This window comes from Notamacropus eugenii, chromosome 1, assembly GCF_028372415.1.
Source record: "Notamacropus eugenii isolate mMacEug1 chromosome 1, mMacEug1.pri_v2, whole genome shotgun sequence".
Classification (NCBI taxonomy): domain Eukaryota; kingdom Metazoa; phylum Chordata; class Mammalia; order Diprotodontia; family Macropodidae; genus Notamacropus; species Notamacropus eugenii.
In genome coordinates, this window is record NC_092872.1 from 181,258,344 (window position 1) to 181,279,687 (window position 21,344).

At 42.5% G+C, this 21,344-nt stretch overlaps 1 protein-coding gene across 4 annotated transcripts in view; it reads left to right on the forward strand.

Moving 5' to 3' along the window:
• The window catches only part of CNNM2 (cyclin and CBS domain divalent metal cation transport mediator 2), a 167,206-nt gene that overhangs the window by 143,497 nt on the left and 2,365 nt on the right, over positions 1-21,344 (forward strand). The window contains exons 5-7 of one of the 4 annotated variants that reach the window (XM_072621308.1): positions 13,085-13,178; positions 14,325-14,390; positions 20,407-20,591. In XM_072621308.1, coding sequence (XP_072477409.1) covers positions 13,085-13,178; positions 14,325-14,390; positions 20,407-20,591 — 345 coding nt within the window. Of the gene's footprint in view, positions 1-6,172; positions 6,289-11,265; positions 11,546-13,084; positions 13,179-14,324; positions 14,391-20,406; positions 20,592-21,344 lie in introns of those variants that run through there. The other 3 variants (XM_072621317.1, XM_072621323.1, XM_072621331.1) reach the window with 3 other exon arrangements.

A 21,344-nucleotide genomic window follows, 5' to 3' on the forward strand; every position in this document is an offset into this window, starting at 1 on the left:
TAAATGAGCTTTTTCTTCTGGTTAAGAAAATTAGAAAGAATTGTATCCATGTGTGACCCTCTGATGAGCAAGGAATGAATAATTCTAAAAAATTCCATGCATTAAAGAGTAATTTTCATAAAGCTTTTCTATAACTTCTCAGTTGGATGGGTCTCTAATTCAGTAGTTTGATAGCTACCTAGTCACAGACCTGCTTCACCCTTTTTCCTTTGGAGACAGAGAAGTTTCAAACTCTGACAACCTTTGGCAAATTCTCTTATGTTAACCACAGAGAGGGAGCACAGCAAACATTAATTTGTCAGGTAAGGTAATGGGTGCCACTCTGAAACAGAGAGAAAATATGAATGATGGTGAAAGCCATTTACTGTTTTAAAAGAGGCCTTTCGCTTAGTAATAGTAGTAATATTATAAAAATATTGTTTTTTCTCTCCTTTACATATAATTAGGAGTTCATTTTCATAAGTGCTGGTTTATTACCTAATCTGATTTATGCTACTGTCACCATCCCTCTTACCCCTGCCTTCCATCCCTGCTTGCTTCCATGATGAGTTTGATGTATTTCTCCACTGAACTGTATGTGTCTGACTCAGATAAGAGTGAGGTTCATCTGATAGCCCATTCTCTCCATTCCTTCATTCGTGTTTGTACCCTTCTTATATACTCCAATTTTTAGAGGTAGTAAGTTTCAGCCTTTTCTTCCTTCTTTCTACACAAGTGTATTCATTTTACCTTTTTCCTCCTCTTAAAATCTCAGAACAGAATGAACTCATCCCCAGTCACCCAGTATTTTCAAGCTTAGTGAAGTCGGTATGCAAATTTCCTCCACCAGTGCAGCTTCCCAACTTCTCTATAGCTTCTAGTCCTGGAGGAAGCACAGATTGGTTAAGTGACTTCCTTGCCTGTGGTCTCAGAGGTAATATGTATCAGAGACACGATGTGAAACTGTCTTCCTGGCTCCAAGACTAGCTCTCTATTCACTACACCATGATACTTTTTGTTTTGTTGATGTACATGTGAAATTCTTACAGAGTAATCATGTCTTATTTTCTTTTTGAATAATATTTTATTCTTCCCAATGACATGTAAAAACAATTTTTAACATTCATTTTAAAAAATGTTGAGTTCCAAATTCTTTCCCTGAGACAGTAAATAAGCAATTTGGTGTAGGTTATACATGTGCAGTCATGTAAAACATATTTCCACATTAGTCATGTTGTGAAAGAAAACACAGACAAGAAAGGAAGAAAGAGAAAAACAGTACATGCTTCAGTCTGCCTTCGACATCAGCTCTTTCTCTGGAGGTGGAGAGCATCTTTCATCATGAGTCCTTTGGAATTGTCTTAGATCAGTGTATTGCTGAGAAGAGCTAAGTCATTCACAGTTGATCATCATACAGTATTGCTGTTACTGTGTCCAGTGGTCTCCTGGTTCTGTTCGCTGCACTTTGCATCACTTCATGTAAGTCCAGGTTTTTCTGAAATGGTCTTGCTTGTCATTTCTTGTAGTACAGTAGTATTCCGTTACAATCATATACGACAACTTGTTCAGCCGTTCTCCACTTGATGGATATCTGCTTAATTTCCAATTCATTGCTACCACAAAAAGAACCATTATAAATATTTTTGTACAAATAGGTCCTTTTCCCTTTTTAAAAAAATCTCTTTGGGATACAGACTTAGTAGTGGTATTACTGAATCAAAGGGTATGTACAATTTTTTAGCTCTTTGAACATTGTTCCAAACTGCTCTCCAGTTTGGATCAGTTCACAGTATAGTTGCCATGTTTTCAAATCTCTTTCCATTTAGCAGTTTGGTCTGGTTAACAAATACATTTTCCTTTTATGTAAGATATTTAGTAAGTATTCCTAACAAATTTACTGTTTTTCATATTCATGTTGATAATGCTATGAGATTTTATTAAGTGGTTTTGCTTTTGCTTAAGAGGGCTTCCTAGAAATGAGTGCTAAGCTGGTGCTGGCTATAAAATGATAGAATTGGGTAGAATTAGCTCTTTCAGGATAGCCAATTGCTTGAAGCATCTATGAAGTTCTATAAACTACTTTCTAGAGGTATAACCAAGATGGCAGAATAGGCAGAAGTAGTACAGTGAGCTTCTTCCCCTCCCCCGCAACATACAACAAACTACCTCCTCCAGACAGATGTGGAAGACACATCAGACCAAATCCTGATGGGGAAGTCCAAGACAAAGTTATAGTGAGTCATATTTCCAGACTAGATCAGAAAAGAGAGAAAGACAGAGTGGTCTATGAACACCAGGGATGGGATCTAGCTGCAAGTGCCATATGAGGAGCATTTTAGTGCAGGGAAAACCTATTTGCCTGAAAAAATTGGAGGTCCCAGAACCTTCCCAGGGCATCTCCAGACCTATACCAGAGCATTTTAACAGGGACTGGTACTAACTGGAAACGTAGTTGCCCATTCCTCATTTCTAAATCATAGAAACTGGGGCTAGCATTTCAAGCTAGGGAGGACAAAGGTGGTGCATCAAGAAAGAAGCAGGTTCCGAATCAAGCAGAAGCTGTGGGGCTCTGAAGCCAGTGGAAAAGAATAACCAGGCCAAAGGGAAGCCTGTAGTTGTGTCCCTGTGACCCAGCAGAACTTCCCACCTGGCGGACCTTGGTTGAGTCCAGCAGCCATCTGCCACTTCTCAGACCAAAGCCCAGTTCAGAAACTTGAGGAACTCATGCAAGAGGGGCAGTGATCAGGCTTGATCACCACATAAACATTAGCTGTTGTCATCATTATCGTTATTACGGAAAGCTTGCAGGTCCACAGCCTTAATGGTCTCCGAGATCCTGGAACAACCAGCCCAGAACATCCCTCCATAAGTGCACAGAGCCTGGCACTGACATCAAGTCAGGAATCAAGAAGTAAGCTGGAAGAAGGAGCAGACAAAAAGAATCCCACCATTACAAGCTGTGACGGTGACTGGGATGCTCAAGGCACAAACTGAAGAGAAAGACTCCAAAATACCCACAAGCAAAGCTTCAAAGAAAAATAAACCTTGGTCGCAAACTTCACCTAGAATTCTTAGAAGAGTTGAAGAAAGAGGGTTTTTTTTAAGTTTAAAAAATGTTTTATGAGTGAAAGAGAAAAAATTGGAAGAGTAATAAGCGCTTTGGAAGAAAGGATTAGAAAGGGAATTAACAACTTGGCTCAAGAGATACAAAACCTTGTCCAAGCAACAAAGTCCCTGAAAATTAGAATGGACCAAAGAGAAGTGAATGACTCAATGAGACAAGAAATATTCAAACATGATGAAACGATTGAACAAAGTGAAAGAAAATATAAAATATCTCATAGCAAAAACAACTAACCTAGAAAAGAGATCAAGGAGAAACAATTTAAGACTCCTGGACTATCTGAATACCAAACAAAGAACCTAGATACCACATTTCAAGGATCTTAAAAGAAAACTGCCAGTTCTGTCAGAACCAAATGGAAAGAATCCACCAGTAGCCTCCTGAAAGCAACTTCAGAATGAAAACTCCTGAGAACATGATAACCAAATTCCAGAATTTTACAGGTCAAAGAACAAATGCTGCAGGCAACCAAAGAGAATTCAATACTCAAGAGTCACCGTGAGGACCATATATGATTGCAGTAATCATTAGTATCTGGGAGTGGAGAGCATAGAATACCATATTGTAGAAGGCGAAGGATGTGGACTTACAGCCAAGAATAACTTACCTAGCAAAATGAATTATAATCCTACAGGAATGAAATAGAGGACTTCTAAGCATTCCTGATGAAGAAACTTTGAAGTCAAATACAGGAGTTTAAAAAAACATGAAAAGACAATCATAATTGAGCAGCGATAAAGGACTAAACAAGGATAACTGCTTATATTCTAATATGCGGAAATTATACATATGTTTCTCACTGAACCCTATCATCATTAAGGGTCATAAAGGGAGTCTAAGTGGACTGAAGGCCTGGGAGTGATTCTCTTATGTTTTGGTGATCTTAGGAACAGAGAGAAGGAAAGAGCAACAGGGCATGCAAGAGGACATGTGAAAAACAAGAAGAGGGGGGAGAGGCTGACACGTAAAACTTCAGTCTCAACTGAATTCAAATAATTCTGTCAAAGAAGGGAATACACATACAGTTGTGTATCCATCTCACTCAAAATGGAAATGGGAAAAGTGGTAATTAAAAGGAGGGTAGTTTAAGGAAGGGATTAGTCTTAAGCAGAATGAACTTTAAGGATGTGTAAAAATATTTATAGCATTTTTGAGATGGCAAAAATGGGAGTCTGAGGGCATGCCCATCAAATGGGCAATGACTGAACAAGTTATGGTATAAATGTGATGGAATATTATTGTGCTGTAAGAAATGAAAAAAGGTGTTTTCAGAGAAACCATGAAGACTTATGTAAACTGATGTAGAATGAATGAACAGAACCAGGACAATTTATACAATATCAATATGGTAAAGAAAAACAACTTGGAAAGAATAAGGAGCTTTTATCATTGTATTATGCCAGAGGATTAATGGTGAAACATGCTCCCTACCTCCAGATAGGAGTGTGGGTGAATCAGTGTTCATATAATGCCTCCTCTGTGCCAGGCACTGCATGTGTACAAATATCTCATTTGCTTCTAACATCAACCTTGTGTGGTTAGTGCTGTTGTTGTCCCCATTTTACAGTTGAGGAAACTGAGACAAACAGAGGTTACGTTACTTGCCCAAGATCACACAGCTAGTTGGTTGTCTGTGGCCAGATTTGAACTTCATCCTTGACTCCGGATGGCCTCTTATCCTTGTGCCACCTAACTGCTTCCTTTCCAGATAGGGCGGTAAAGGATGCAGAGTACTGAATGAGACAGACTACTCTGGCTATGGCCAATGTGGGCATTTTCTTTGCTTAACTATACATGTTTGTGACAGCAATTTGTTTTTATTTAGGCCTCAGTGGGGAAGGTTGGAGTTAGAGGGAGAAAAGATGAATTTTTGCTGATTTTTAAAAAATATAATAAAAAAATCCCTTTCTGAAATATTCTAGCAAATTAGTTTAGCTTAAGCCGAGCTCACAGAACAGTGCATAGAACTTAAATCTAAAGAACGTTTCTAATTTTACAGCATTTTGAAGTTTTTATTGGCCCAGTCCTTACCAGCAGCTAAGAAGTACACTATATGAAACAAAACTGGAAACAACCCAAACGTTAGTGACACAGAATTAGAAAATATGCAGTAACCTATAAGGGGTATCTTTATATTACATTATAATCACAGCCTGGGCATATTGACCCTCAGATCCCTCCTTTTGCACAGGCTATCCCCTTCCCACCTCTTCCCATCCTTTTATATAAACAATTTTAAAACCTCAAATTAGTAATGCAGTGTCCCTCCTTTGAGCACTGAATCAATAGGTTTGTGTTTTATCCATGTTGATTCCTTTTCCATGGAATGTAGCTGGCATGCATGTATTGTTACTATGTTTTGTTATTGGTTAGTCGATTACTTGTGTCTAGTTCTTCGTGACCACATTTGGGGTTTTCTTGGCAAAGACACTGGAGTGGTTTGCCATTTCCTTCTCCAGATCCTTTTACAGATGAGGAAACTGAAGCAAACAGGGTTAAGTAACTTGCCCAGAGTCTCACAGGTTAGTGTGGTAAGTGTCTGACATTTGAACTCAGGTCCTCCTGACTTCAGGGCCAGCACTCTATCCGCATTATAGGATAAATGCAAATCTTTACAGTGAGGAAGAATTAGTTCACTAATTATGTTTCCATTTTTTTTTTTACTTCTAATCTCAGGGCTAATTATCTATGACCAAATAATTTCCATATGAAAATATTTGTTGACCTTGGATTCTTGTAGTCAAATTGAGCAAGATATAAAGTTTAAAACGCATTTCTAAAATTCAAACTCAATTTCAATTTTTTAAAAGTGAATTTAAGTAAAAGAAAAGTTCCTTAGTTAATTGACTTTGGGAATAGAAGTATTAAACAGAAACTAGGTTTATGAATTTAATTAGTTATCCTTGATATAGAGACAGTGATATTGTTATAAATAAGAAGAAAAAGGGGAAGCAGATCAACAAGGGACACTGAGGTCTTTGACTAATTTCCTTTTGCTATAACATGTGTTATCAGTGGAAAATGACGACTTTTCCTACCAGAGCCACAGGTTTGTTTTTTTCTTTGCAGGTTTGCACTGTCTAAGAGTAACACCAAGTTCTTTTTCATTGTGAGCTCCTGATTCCCTGTCCACATACCCAGTCTGGTGGCTTGGGGTGTGGCCCTCAAGCAGCATTATCCCTGCAGATGCAGGGTTTCTTCATTGTCACCAAATATCAGATGGGGTGAGAAGAGGCCTGTCCCCATCTGGTAGAGACCAGAGGCACATCTGTGGAGAGTGGAGCTACTGCCCTTGAGTCTCCTCCTTCCTCCTCCCCTAGTTTCTTCCCCACCCCCACTCTCGGTTGTCCCTTGTAATATGGCTTCTGTCTCTTTCATTCTAATGACACTAGATTTTGAAGGTGTCTAGTCAGTTTCTTACCATCAATCCTAAGCCCTTTTTTAGTTCACATTTTACTTGACTGCTCTGTAGTAACGGACTGCTCCCTCATTTTAAAATTCTTCTCATCCCTTAACTATTTGGATACTGCATTAATCAGGTCTTGCTTTATGTATGTATATGGAATGGGATTGTACATATATATATATGTATGTATACACACACACATATATATACACATACACTGCGTATGTATATATAAATATGTAATGCACATAAGCATATGCTCATATATGTGTGTATACTTGTGTGTATTACATAGTGAAAGCCCTGGAAGTTGGCCTCAGAGTCAGGAAGACCTGGCTTCAAGTCCTGACTCTGATATATTCTGCCATTTCCTTTTCCAGCTCATTTTACAGATGAGGAACCTGAGGCAAACAGGGTTAAGTGATTTGTCCAAGGTCACACAGCTAGTATGTTTCTGAGGCCAGACTTGAACTTGAGGACATCAGTCCTCCTGACTCCAGGCCTGGTGCTTTATCCACTAGTCACCTGGCCACCCAAATCTATACATATGTGTTTGTGTATATGCATACATGCTCAATTAGCCAAATCAAGTAAGCCAACCAAAGGGCAGTGGATAGATGGATGGTAGACTTAAGTAGATTCTGATACATTACTATTGATATTTGTGTACAAGAAGTGGCACGGAAATGGAGGTGGCCTGGATACATATATAGCCAGAGTGAGAGAGAAAAGATGAACTGTTGAAGTGATGTAGTGGTGCTCAGGAAGTGTTAAAGGGCATCATGACTCCAGTCACTAAGATGTGAATAGTATCACAGAGAAGGGGCTGCACTGTTGTTAGCTGAAAGTTTATCACTGAGTTAGAAAACCTCACTTGTTAGAAAGAACCTTAACAGCTGCCACCATCTAGTCTCCCCATTACATTATCCTCCAGCGGAGGGATTGGGACGCATTACCTCTGGATGCAGCCCATTCTTCTCTTTGACAGCTTGAAGGGTTACAAAGTCTTCCCTTGCTTTGAGCCAAAGTTCCCAACAGTATTTGATATTTGAGAGTTTCATTAATAATCAATACTTTGCATTATTGTGAAGCCTTTTCCAAATGCCCTTACCAATTGTATTTATCAGTCTCTTTTAAAAACAGCTTCCTTAGAGTCATCTATCTTGTATTTATTATCCCCCTGAGATCATGGATCCACTGAAGCATTGATATGTGGACATCAGACTTAGCTGTCTGTAGTTTAGCAGAATCCACCTTCCAGTCATTTTTGAAAATTGGGTTATTGCCCATGTCCAATTCCATGCTTCTCTTCAGTTTTTCACCATTCCTCCAAGATCACAGATAGTGATTCAGCAGTCTTGGCACTCTAGTATGTAATTTGTGTGAGCCAAGTGCCTTGAAGTCGTTGAAGCAGCTGTCTCCTATCTCCTTACCTTGAGTTTCAGTTCACTTTTAACAATTTTTGTTTTCAGACTGAACATCATTTTTTAAAAAGAGAAAATAGAGGAAGAACAGCAGCTAAGGTGTCATGATTTCACTCAATCATTTTTAATGTAATTCCATGCATTCCAAATAGCAGACATATCTCTTTGTTGTTACCTTTCTTGGTGATTGTAACTCTAAAAGTATTTTTGTGGCTTTAATGGTTTTTATAAACTTTAACTCATTCAGGGTTTAAGCATTCTAGGCACTCTTCTTATATTTCCACTTTATTTATGAATTCATTACATTATGTACCATTCTGTATCATCTGCATGCTCTTTTAAAGCCTAATTTAAAAATAAAACTGAACAATCTCTATTAACTAAGTTTAACTCTGGAGAAGAGTTGAGAAAATAGACTTCCCTCCATTCTTTGCAAAAGTCAAGGACCGTAGGTATGGAATATTGCATATGCTGTCAGACCCAGTTGATGTGTTGGTTGGCTTTTATGAAATGCTTTTTAAAATGGCTCTATGGGTATAGGGAGGGAAGGGATATATTCAAAAATGAAGGCGATATAAAAACAAAAGATTTCAGTCAAAATGAAGTCTGAGTTCCTCAGAAAGCTCCCCATGTAACCACTTAGATCCCCATAGACAGACATACAGTGGTCCACTACTGAGATTTAAAGGAACTTCAGAGAAGAATTAGATAAGTTAATCCATGCTGAAAGCAGCAGCAAGCAGCAGTAGCATTTCTATAGGACTTCAAGATTTGCAAAGGACTTTACAAATGTTATCTCATTTGATGTGCACAACCTTGTGAGGTAGGTTTGAATTTTATCCTGATTTAGCAAATGAAGAAACTGGCAGAGGCAGGCCAGGTGACCTCACTTCTCAGGATAATAAAGCTAATAAATGTGTGAGATCTGAATTCATGTCTTCCTTACTCTCCATCAGCCATACCACCTTGCTGCCCTTAACTATGGGCATCCCTTGGAGGAAAGGATCAGAGCAACATCTCCTCCCCCCCCCCCCAGCAAAAAAAAAACCCCCACAAACAATACAAAACCAAAAACCAGGGCAGTGTTAACCCCTCTAAATCTTGGACAGCACATTTACCACACCGCCTTCCCTGACACCCCGCCCCCCCAGCCCTTCCTCTGCACGAGCTGGGATCAAAGACTCTATGGTGGGATGAAGAAGAATAGGGAAGAGATCAAATGAGGGATATCACCAGAGAGCCTCACGACAATAGCAGGAAGAGGGCTTTCTCCATAAAGTTGTTTTAGGTTGCTTCCAGGACTAAGCACATTTCTTGGCACATCAGTTCTAGAAATGGGATAAGCAAGGGAAGCAGATACCAAGCAGGGGAGGGTGTGTGGCTAAGGCAGAGATGTCCTGTAACTTGAAAGAATATTCTGGTTTGGAAGACACCTTTCCTTTTAATTCCATACTAAAATTGCTCATGATAATAGTTTATTGCCAATCTTCCCTTTTTAGAGTCTCAGGCCATAGGATCAATTCTCACCTCTATGGAATGCCCTCCCCCTTTTCTTCACCTATCTAGATCCTGCCCATCCTTTAAGGCTCAGTTCAAATCCTACGGAGTTGGGGAGGCCTTCCCTAATATTCCTTTTTTCTGAATTTCTCTAGCCATTACTATCAGTCATTAGGTACTTACTACACTTGACCATGTGATCTTTGTAGTATCTTACTATGTTTGGCTTATAGCATAGGACCATACGTTGTATCTCAGAGGTGAAAGAAACCTCAGAAATCAACTAGTCCCTCTGGCAACCTGAATAGGAATCCCTTCCACAATGTCCCAGACATGTGGTCATCCAAACTCGACTTGAAGCCTTCTCGAATCAAGCACCTCTCTAACCACACCATTCTGGGATAGCAGACCGTTGCATTTTGAGTTAACTTTTTTTGTTAGGAAGCTTTTCCTTATATGGAACCAAAGTCTGTTTCTCTGAAATTTCCACCATTTGGTCCGAGATCTGTACCTTGGAGCCAAAGAAAACAAATCTAAACCCTCTTTCACATGGTATCCCTTTAAATATTTAAAGATAGCCATCATGCCCGACCCCCAAGGCTTTTCTTTTCCAGGCTAGATATTCTCTGTTCCTCCAGTTGACATCACATCTCTCATATCCATCTGATCTCTTCAGGCCCTTACCTCCCCTTGCCTCCTAATCCATCTCCTGGCCACTGCTCTCTCCCCTCCTTAATCCTTCACACAGCTACCAGATTGATATTCCTGTAGCACAGATCACTCTTCTGCTCAAGAAACTCTTGTGGCTCCCTCTTCTAGGACTGAAATACAGACTCCTCTGTTTGACTTCTAACACCTCATAATCTGGCTCCAGTCTTCCTTAATGTTTTTTATTCTGGATTTTACAACAAATAAAATGAGCACTTCCATATACAAAGGAGAACATATTGCTAATGGGGGCAGTGCATGAAACCGTGAATCTCGATGTAGTTTGCTTTTCTTTGCAGGTGTGTAACAGGTGCGGCTGTCCTGATCATGTGTTTTCTTTGGAATTTTCTTTTTGTTCTGTAAATTTTAGAACATGCTTCGGTGACCTTACATCCATTCTTTCCCTTCCTTCCCTTCCTCTTTCCTCCCTCTTTTCCTCTCTCCCTTCCTTTCTTTCTTCCCTTTTTTCTTTGACCATACGAATGCTAGTGCGCCTCCATCACAGGAAAAAAAATTAGGAAAAAGCGAACCCAGAACAAATCCATGTTGGTCATGTCCGAAAATCTATTTCATTCTTCACTTCTGATGAAGGGTCTGACACTTCATCTGTCAAATTTATTTTAGAATTAATTTTATCTGATATTGTTGTTATCAAATAGTTCTCCTCACTTCACTTTGAATCAGTTTATGTAAGTCTTCCCAGGTTTCTCTCTCATAATTTCTTACTGCACAGTAATAATGTTCAGTTATATTCACATGTCACAATTTGTTCAGCTCTCTGCCAATTGATGGGTACCCCTCAATTTCTCAGTTCTTTGCTATAACAGATAGAACTGCTATAATATTTTTGTATTTATGTTTTTCTCTCTTTTTTTTTTCCCTTTAGAATATAGACCTAGTAGTAGTATTGCTGCATCAAAAAGTATGCCATTTGGTGACTTTGGGCATGTAGTTCTAAATTGCTTTCCAAAGAGGTCAAACCTACCTTTTGAGGCTATGTTACAGGTCACTCCTTCTTATATTCCGTATTATAGTCAAGTTGGCAAACTTGCTGTTTCATGTATGTGACATTTCATCCCCCATGCCTCATGCCTGACATCTTCTTTCTCCTTACTTCTACCCCACAGTATCCGTTGCTTCCTTCAAAGTTCAGCTTATTTGATAGCTCTGACAGGAATCCTGTCCTGGTCCACTTCCCACCCTCTACCATCGGTTGCTACTGCCCTCCCCCTTAGAAATTGTTCTATATCTACTTCATGTATGTTTATTTTTCTGTGTGTATGTTCCCCCCCCCCCAAAGAGAATGCTTTTGAGGATGGGGACTGTTTGTTTTTGCCTTTGAATTCCCAGAATTGGCACAATACCTGACATATAGTAGATGCTTAATAAATGCCTTTTAAAAAAAAATACATTGCCAGCTTTTGTTTTCATATCACCTTCATTATCAAATATAGCCCTCTGCACACTCCTTGTTAAAAAAGGGGAAAAAAATCGCTTGAGCAAAACATGCATCAGTTGAGTTTGACAACATATGCCCCGCCCCTTGCCCATTGACGTCTGCGCTGTCCCGCCATTCTTCCTCTTGACATGTTCTACTTTGTCAGTATCCTTCCTGATATATGGGGTCCAGAAGGAAAAACAATTCTTGTCAGTGGGATTCCAAGTGCCTTGAGAGTAAGGGTCTGCTTTTACTTCTTTTTCCCCCCTCCTCATTGTGTGGTGGGGAGCCTTGCATATAGTAAGCATTCAGTGAATATTTATTGTCTGAGTCTGTTCTGCCTGTGACATAAAATCAATCTGAGATCCTTTCTAGATCTGCAGTTCTCTGACTGTCTTGTCTTTTTGTGACAGAGGCTATAAGTAGAGCCCCAATGAGGGATGCTTGTCACTAAGTCAAAAAGACTTTGGAAAAGTGGAACTTGAAGTGTTTTTCTGGGAACGGGCTTAGAAAAGGAGAAGGATGTGTGTGTGTGTGTGTGTGTGTGTGTGTGTGTGTGTGTGTGCTGCCCCCTCCACAAAGGCCCTCTTTTGTGAGTTTTGCAGATGGCATTGGTTGCAGGGATCATTTTGGTCCTCAGTTCAGACGCACAGAATTTCACTTTCCTCCCAAATGAAGTTCACATAAGTAGGCAGCAGACAGGTAGATATAGACAGGGTAAGAAAGGAGCTGGGGGAAAGGGCTGAGTCATCTTAGCTGAACTCTGTTTGCTAGAAGGATTCAGTCTCAAGTTCCCAAGCCTTGGTTGTGACGAGAAGGTCCTGATGGTGTTGGCACATGGTTGTGTAGGAGAGGAAGGACTACAAAATCTGAGCTCCGGAGACATGGCTCAGGGGGTCAGAACGGCACTCTGCCATTGTAACTTCCAAGTGTACGTCTCATTCTCAAGAGGCACCTGGCAGAGAGCGTTATTTAGGGTTAAAGTGGAAGGAACATCAAATCTAAAGCTGGAGAGCTCTCCCTTTCATGCGTGTGCTCCGTGAGCCTTAGCTGTTGTCTATGGAATCGAGGGCTCCAGGGGCTTCTCCTGCGCTCACCCTGCAGCGCTGCAAGGGGGAGGCTGAGGAAGGACACTTTGATGCGGCTTGTTTTGAATCAGAGGGTTTTTCCCCTTAAAGTGATGGATGAGGACATTCGTGGAGGCAGGATTCACACACACAGAAGCGCGTGCACGCGGTTGTGTGCGTGAGTGTGGATGGAAGGCGCCCTCCTCGTGTAGCTCCAACAAGACTCAGAACCAAACCACGTTTACAACGATTCACCCTGGCCTTTCTCAGTGGAGATGGGGGAGCAGGCGGAGAAGGGAGCCGGGGAGCCGCCGTGGGAGCCCCCGGGCCGCTGGGGCCAGGCCGCCCCGGGCCCTGCTGGGGGACGGGGGCGGAGGGGGTGGGGAGGGGGCTCCCGTCTGGGGGGCGGGGCCGTGAGACTGTCCTGTTGTTTCCCCGCAGGGGAAAGTGGAAGTTGAAGCCGGGAAGGAAGGGATGAAGTTTGAAGCGAGCGCCTTCTCCTACTACGGCGTGATGGCGCTCACGGCGGCTCCAGGTAGGTGCGGCCGGCCGGCGGCCCCCCGCGACCCCCGCTCCCCGCCCGGCCTCCGGAGGCTCCGCGGCCCCGGGGCGGTGCTCGGGCGCCACCGTGCGGACGGCAGCCGCAGCTCGGCGCTCGGAGGCCCGCGCCCCGCCGCTCGCCTCGTGCTCCAGACCGGCTTCAGCGCCCCTGGGGGGCGCACCCCTCGAAGGGCCCGGGCGGGCGGCGGGCGGGGAGGCCGCTGGGGCCGGGGCCGAGAACGTTTCCCGGAGCCCTCCCAGCATCTGGGAAGACGAAGCCGCCCAGGGGCCAAAACTTGCCCGAGGTGCCGGGTGAACGACCAGCCCGGGGCACTCCCGGGGTCCCGCGGCCCTTCCCACCCGGCAGGACCAGGGTTCAGGGGTCGTCGAGGGTCAGTTGTCAGCCCGTCATTCAGAACAGGGGTTTTACCAATCCCATGCGAGTCCCGTCGGAGATTCTGGTGCCGATCCCTGACCCTTGGGGAAGGCGATGCGCTGCAGCGGACCCCCACGTGCCTGGGGAGCCCCGCCGGGCGGGGCGCTGGAGCTGCTAGCCAAAGGAAAATGCCCCTGGACCCTAACGTGTGTTTGTTTGTAGGACGCATAGCCTGCCTCTGAGGAGGACCGCGGTGGTGGCAGGTCAGCCCGTCTGTGGCCGCACGGGTTACAGGTGGGAGTGAAGAGGGCGGCCGCAGAGAGCTCGCTGAAGAGGGACGCGGCCAAGCGTGCGGCTCCGGTGCTTGTCTTGTTCTTCCCGAGCTGAGAATGCCCCGGCCCGGCTTGGCCCCCGTTCCCCTCACGGTCTCGGTTGGCTGGACTAACTGTCACCCCGCTGCCCTGCCGCGTGTGTGTGAGCCCTCCAGAACAGCATGCTGGAAGTGGCAGCTGGAGTCGAGTGTTCAACAGCTTAAGAGATTTGCGGGCCAGGGAAGAGGGAAGGGGACGCTTGATTCTCCTCTCCTCTTCGAGAGCGGCGTGTGTCTCTCCTTTGTCAGAGAAACCGTATAGCCCTTTGTTTGTCTGGCGGCTCTGAATGCTTCTGAATTCCTAGAGAGCAGGAACCAGCTTCTCTCCCCTAACAGCACAGATTTCCTTCCTCAACTTCTGACGGAATCTCACCCTTGTTCTCTCCCTTTTTCAGTTCCTTTGTCCCTGTCTCGTACCTTTGTTGTCAACAGAACAGAGTTGTTAGCGGCAGGTTCTCCAGGTAATTGTGCATGCTTCTTTTGGTTCATGCTGGTCACGGGCCCCCGCCCTCCGTGCCCCCCTGCGCCCCTCCACTTGCCTGATGCTCTCCAGGAAAGGACCCAGCGCACCCCCAGGCACACACACAGGCTGGGCGCGAGGGAGAGCGGGAGGGACACGAAAGGGAAATTGTTTGGTCGTTTCCCAGAGCAGCAGCGAGGGGCAGAGCCCGCCCTGACTCTGGGAAGGGCATGGGGTGGCAGTTGAGGAATGTGCAGGAACGTCAAGGCCGGGCACCCCCAGAAACGTGGAAGCCGCGAAGCGCAGCAGAAATGCGAGCTCTTGTTACGTGGCACTGACTCGGTGAGAGCAAGCTAGCCACAGTTTAAGGAGACAGTGCCCTAGAGACTGTAGGGGGGTCGTGTTGACCTTGTTTCTCTGTCATTCAGAAGAAAAGGATGAGCAGGTTACCCAGCATCGATGCTCACTCTGCTGGCCAGGTGCCCCTCATTTCCCTTGGGCTCTCCAGCTTTGTTCTGAAATTAGTATTGGGCCATTCCTAACAAAGGGCTGATTAGGGCCTTGCAGGGGAGACTGGTCATGCCTAGCTGTGGCTTCCAGCTGGTAAAAAGAAAAGAAAACACTTAATCTTTCTTTAATTAAAATGACATGGCTTTCCTTTAAATTCTAGAATTTTAGAACTGGCAAAAATACCCCCTTATCCTTGATGTTGGGGGGCAGAGTTAAACACACCAGCCCTAGAAGCTCATGTCTTTATAAAGCCTTTGTTGCTAGAGTTTGGTATGTTTGGGGGCAAGGTGATTTAATCCATGACCTCTTTGAGTCCATGTTCTAGAGAAAAACTACTGACTCCATTGTTTTGCGTAGCTCTTTCTTTAACTTGGAAAGGTAAAAATAGCGCTGTAGCGAAGAGGGTGGCATGCCTGCCATTTCCAACCTGTCATGGCACATCGTGATTTGTCACGGTCCCCAGGCAGACAGCTTCTGCCCTCTCCCTTAGCCCAGTTTGGAGGCAGGCACTACAATTTCCCCATAGGGTCCTAGAAAGAAAATGCTCTTTGGAATTTGATATTTTAATGACCTTGGAGTTTTCTTGGCTTTGTTCTCTTAAGTTGCAGTGCAGCACTTTGGCCTCTTGGTCTCTCAACAACAGTGACAGTAATGGGATGCAGAGACCTCAGTAATACTCACAGGTGTGGTGGGTACAGTGCCTAAGAATTCCCTAAAAGACCCTTCCTTAATTACACAAAGATATTTATCTAGTTGGTTGGTTTTTTAAAATTAGTTAGAAATCTGAGCACCTAATTGAATTGAATATATTGGCTACATAGTTAAAAGGTGAATGTATTGTCTATTATTAAGTACCTACTGTGCAGAGCACTGAAATGCTGTTTTTAGGCATTAAGAAAGAATGCCTTTTGAAACACCCACCTTGTGTAAAGGCAGAGCTGGAGGACTCTGAGCTCAGCCCCTGGAGAGCGCCCTTTGATGGATGCTAAACTGCTCTTGAAGGCAGTCTCATTTCCTAAGGAAATTCAGCCTACAAAAAATGATACTATTTGTAACATTTGTGACATTGACTACAAGCTGGTCTTTCTGATGGAAGAGAAGGTGAAAGGGCTTAGGAAAGAACTCTTGTTCTTTAGATGATTAAAGAGGATGGAGGCTTCATAGAGAGTATGAAATCAACAATTCAAGAGGAGAAGATCCTTAGGAAGCAGGGAAGGTCAGGAGGTTGTTGAATAAATGAATACGACACAGAGGAGAAAGAAAGAAACTCTGTATTACTAGGACTACACAACAAATATCAGACACTTTCCATAAAAAGTGAATCTGGACTACTTAACTGAGCAGCATAATCCCGTTCTGGAAAACTGTAGAGAACCAGCCTGACAGAAATACTAACAGCAGTGAGGGAGGTGCCCATTGAAAGGGAAAATAACAGAGATGGTGATGGACGTTGAGATAACCAAGTACAGAACATAGTAACAAAGTGAACTTGAAATTTTAACGTGAGGTAGATATGATCTCATAGGAGTCACCAATGCTTGGTGGGAGTGAACTGTCAAATAGAATGTCAGTGAAAGAATTTTGTGTTCGTCTTTCATTTTCGAACATGACATCAGAGAAATGGTGACGACTTGCACTTGACTTTGCTTAGAGTGAGGGAGGGCTGTGCAAGGTCATAAGCCTCACTTTCCCCTCCTGAGCCATGTGGGTCCAGTGACCAGACATTCATCAGGATGACTGGAGATGGCCCAGGATGCAATGGGAGACCTTAGACTTTTAGTTTAAGGCCTTTTCAGGTACTCACTTAGAGGGAGGTAATGCCCAATCGGTGAATAGGCCTCTTTAAAAGGTAGTGGAGGGGATAGCCCCTTTAGTAGAAAAGAAAAATTAAATAGATAATATTTAAAAGAAGCATTTAATAGAAGAGGGGTAGGAAGTAGTACTGCATGCCAAGAAGGAAGCAAATTCCTAACTCTGAGGATAGAAACATGGTAGAAAGTATGTGTATAAGAATAAAAGAGAGGGATAGACCAAGAAGGTTTGGGCCAGGGTTGAATCCTGGCTCTGCTATACCAGTGTGCTTTGGGGCAAGTGAATCTCTGTGGGTCTAAGTTTCCTCATCTATAAAATGAGGTTAGAGTAGATTTCCTCTAAAGTATCTTCCAGCTTTTAAATCTGTGATCATATGTGAGCCTTAGTGAGCACTGAAGTATACTATGGACCACCCATCTGTATGGAAGATACATACCAATAACTAACTTTCTAATACAAATTACAAAATCAACAATCAGCCATCAAAATCAAAAGAGAAGCTTAGAGGTGGGAAACTTCAAACGTGCAGATACAGCATCTGATGAATTATTGACTTGCCTTGCTGATAGTTCAACTCTTAGAAGGTAAAGAAGCCATAAGGGCTTCTATTCTGTATTTAATTCTAGTAAGAAAGGAAATTGTTGGTTGGAAAAAGTGAGTTTGTCATAATAGAATTCATATTACCAAAGGAAGGTGATTATTGACGATAATAAGTCGTGTGTTTAGCCTTCAGGGAAGCATTTGTCAGAAAATTCAGAGCAACAATAGACCTGATAACACTTATTGTTGTTATGTCTGACTCTCTGTGACCACATTAGAGGTTTTCTTGGCAGAGATACTGGAGTGGTTTGCCATTTCCTTCTCCAGCTCATTTTACAGATGAGGAAACTGAGGCAAACAGGACTTGTCCAGGGTCACTTACAGCTAGTAAGTGTCCAAGGACAGATTTGAACTCAGAAAGATGAGTTTTCCTGACTCCAGGTCTGATGTGCTGTCACCTTTATCACTTAGTTGGCCCTATGGTCACATAACTGAAGTTGTAGGAGCTAAAAATTAAGTAAATTCAGTAAAATTCAGTAATTTGGGGTTCCAGACTCAAATTGATTTTACGTAAGGGAACTGAAAGAACTTACAGAAGAGATATTGTGATGAGAAGAGGGACCACAAGGCTAGAGATGGCCATATGACTTGATTTTTTTCCAAAAATGGTTGATTCTGAAAACTTGTAGAGTGGTGAATTTGATGTTATTCCCAAACAATATTCTTAGATGGATTTCTAAACAAATGCTTTGTGCAATAACCATTAAGTACCAGGATGGGTTCACTAAAAAAATCATGCCAAACTCATTTCTGGTGTTCTTGTACTTAATTTCTTCTTTTTAAAAAAATAAGATTAATAGGTCAAGGAAATGCTGCAGACATAGTATATTTTAACTTCACTGAAGCATTTTCTGGTTATTGTGATCTTATAGACAAGGTAGACTAACACAGGCTGAATAATAGTAGATAAAGGTGAATTTGTAGATGGTTGGACAATGTTATGCCAAGGAATATTGAATATAAGCCCCTTGAGGACCAAAACAGTTTCACTTTTGTCTTTCATATCCCCACAGTGCCTGGTTTACCTTAGGCACTTAATAGATACTTATTGAATTGCTTAATGGATCATTTTCCATAGGGAGGCTGGGTTCCTAAAGTGGTATGTTAAAGAGCTCTGAGTGTCCTGCCATTATCCCATTAAAATACCTTTATCAGTGACGTGGGTGAAGGTGTAACAAGAATGATTACCAAATATGAAGTTGCCATAAAACTGGGAAATGTGGATATTCTGTTGATTGTCAGAAACAAAGTTATAAAGATAGAAATCAGACTTGAATCAGATCCCACACCAGAGAGATGAAATTTAATAGCAGTGAATATAAAATCCTACCCTTAGTTTAAAAAATATATTTTAAACAATCAAATTTCCCAAGTATAAAGTACAGAAACCTGCATTTAACAGCTGTTTGTGTGGGAAGACACTGAAAGTTCTTAATTATTGTAATATGACTGCTAAGTAAATGGCCAGTTCATAGTCATCTTGGACCTTTCTGTCCACTCCACCAACCAGTGCCCATCTGAAGCATAACATCCAAGTCTGAGCTTAACAGTTTAAGAATGCTAACAAACCGAAGAATGTTCAAAGGAGGGGTGTCCAGATTGGTAAAAGATCTGGAAATGTCTGTGAAGAATCATAAAAGGAAATGAAATATTTAATCTGAAAAAAATGAAGAAGATTTGTGGGAAATTCCGTCACTGCTCTCAAGCATTTGGAGGGCTATCATGTGGAAGAGTATTAGTGTATTCTGTGTAGCTGAAGAGAGCTGAACACACATCACAGGAGGAAGCCCGGTTTTGGAGTCAAGGGACCTGGCCCATAGCCTTTGACTTACTTCCTATGTGACCTTGAATAAGACAAGTGAACTCTCTAGACCTCACCTATAAAAAAAGAAGATTGGGCTAGATGATCTCCAGTTCTAAAGCCAGGGGCTCCCAAGATAGAGGGAGATATATTTGGGTCTGGTAGAACTGAACACCTTCTAACAGTGAGTGCTGTAATGAGCTCCCCAGCACTAGCCCAGTGACTTGTGGGAAATGTTCTGGGGCCAGTAAAGATGTATTAATTAGATTGTATTTGAATGTAAAAGTGGAAGAACACCTTCGAAGTAGTAGCAATTAATTTTTTTTCTAGCTGAAAATTGTTATGAGCCTCATTTCAGTAAGCTGGAACATTTAGACTCAGTCCATATCCACTTACTTTGTTCTTATGAGAGAGGTCTGCCAGACTAGAACTACAGAAGCTATACCCCTGAACAGAATTAGACCTTTTTTAAAGAAAGGCGTCTTCTGCTATCTTCAACCTTCATTCCCCTCCTGACTGTGCTTCTGACTTTTTGGACTTCAGCACCTTGCTTCATCCACAGCCTCACCCTGGAATATCCCTCATCTCCTCAGACTTTCTCACCTTGGAACATTGTTCTGCTCAGCTGGCCCCCTTCTCTCACTGGTGCGCTCCTCCTGGGGCCTCCATTTTGTGGAAGGGCCCAGTCTGGCCAACCTTCATTCCCTTCCTGACTGTTCTTCTGATTTTCTGGACTTCAACACCTTCTTCCTCCCACCTTGCCAATTTCGAGTTCCTTTTTAAAAAAATAATTAATTTTTGGTTTTCAGCATTTGCTTTTATACAATTTTGAGTTCTAAATTTTCCCCCCCTCCCTCCTCTTCTCCCTCCATAAATGTCATACAATCTGATATAGGCTATACATGTGTCATCATATTGAACATTGCCGCGTTAGTCATGTTGTGAAAGAAGAATCAGAACAAAAGGGAAAAGCCATGAGAAAAAAACAAAAAACAATGAAAAAAAGAGAAAATAGTCTGCTTCGATCTGCATTCCGACTCCATAGTTCTTTCTCTGGATGTGGATGGCATTTTCCATCATGAGTCTTTTGGAATTGTCTTATATTATTGCATTGTTCAGAAGAGCTGTGGACTCTAGTTCTGTAAGTTGTGACTTTTATAGAATCAGATATGCCAGGCTGGTGGCAGCCAGCTGGATCGATGCATTTACAGGTAGGTTTCGTTAGGCAAACAGAGCTGATTTCACTGACTACTTCTGCCCCAATTAAAGTTGTGTGTTTTACCTCTTTTCACAGCTGAAAACAAGTCACCTCCTCGTCCATGTGGCTTGAATCATTCTGATTCTCTCAGTCGAAGTGACCGGATTGATGCAGTGACCCCAACACTAGGAAATAGCAACAACCAGCTTAATTCATCTTTCCTTCAAGTGTACGTCCCTGATTACTCAGTGAGAGCCCTCTCAGACCTTCAGTTTGTGAAGGTAGGAGAATAGTGACCTGGCCTAAGAAACACAGATTTAGCAGGAAACTTCTCTAATGGGGATCAACATCACTGATCAGTAAGGTTGTTTACCTTTCTCATGATACCAGAGTCAGCGAACGAAACATTCATTTTGTCAGTTAAGGAGTTGGTTCATTTCAGTAACTGTTTATTGACCATAGGTCCAGAGCTGTGACCTGTAGGACAAAGCTCGGACCAGGAGCCCTTGGCTGCCTGACATTATATATTGCATGCATCAGTGTGTGTCTTTGGGACCCAGAGAGCCAGAGAGAGTGAAGGCCAGCATGGCCTGTTTAATGTATGCTCCCGTGGAGATTTTTTGGCTTGGCTTTTTACCCACTAGATGGCCATGAAGGAGGCATGATGTAGGGCTGGCTAGGAGGTAAAGGGTGTGCTAGCTCTCTAGGGAATTGGATGTGCCCCATCTTGCAGAGTAGGTTAGAGAAAGCCCCACTTCTCTGCCTCTAAGTCAAGGATGGGGCAAGAATTTCCTGTGCCTTCCATCAAATATATGAAATGATTTTGTCTGGAGAAAAGTCAGCCTTCTGTGATATAATTGGGCTCTTCTTTTTTCTTAAAAATCCTACAACCAGTTTTTGAAAAGAAAGTATTGTTTTGAGTCTCCCTTGGAAAAATGGCCCAAATTTATCCTACAAGGATGTCTTTTTTTTCCTAGAGAAACTATGCAGAGTAGAGAATAGACTTGATTCCCCTGAATTTACCTAAAAGATAA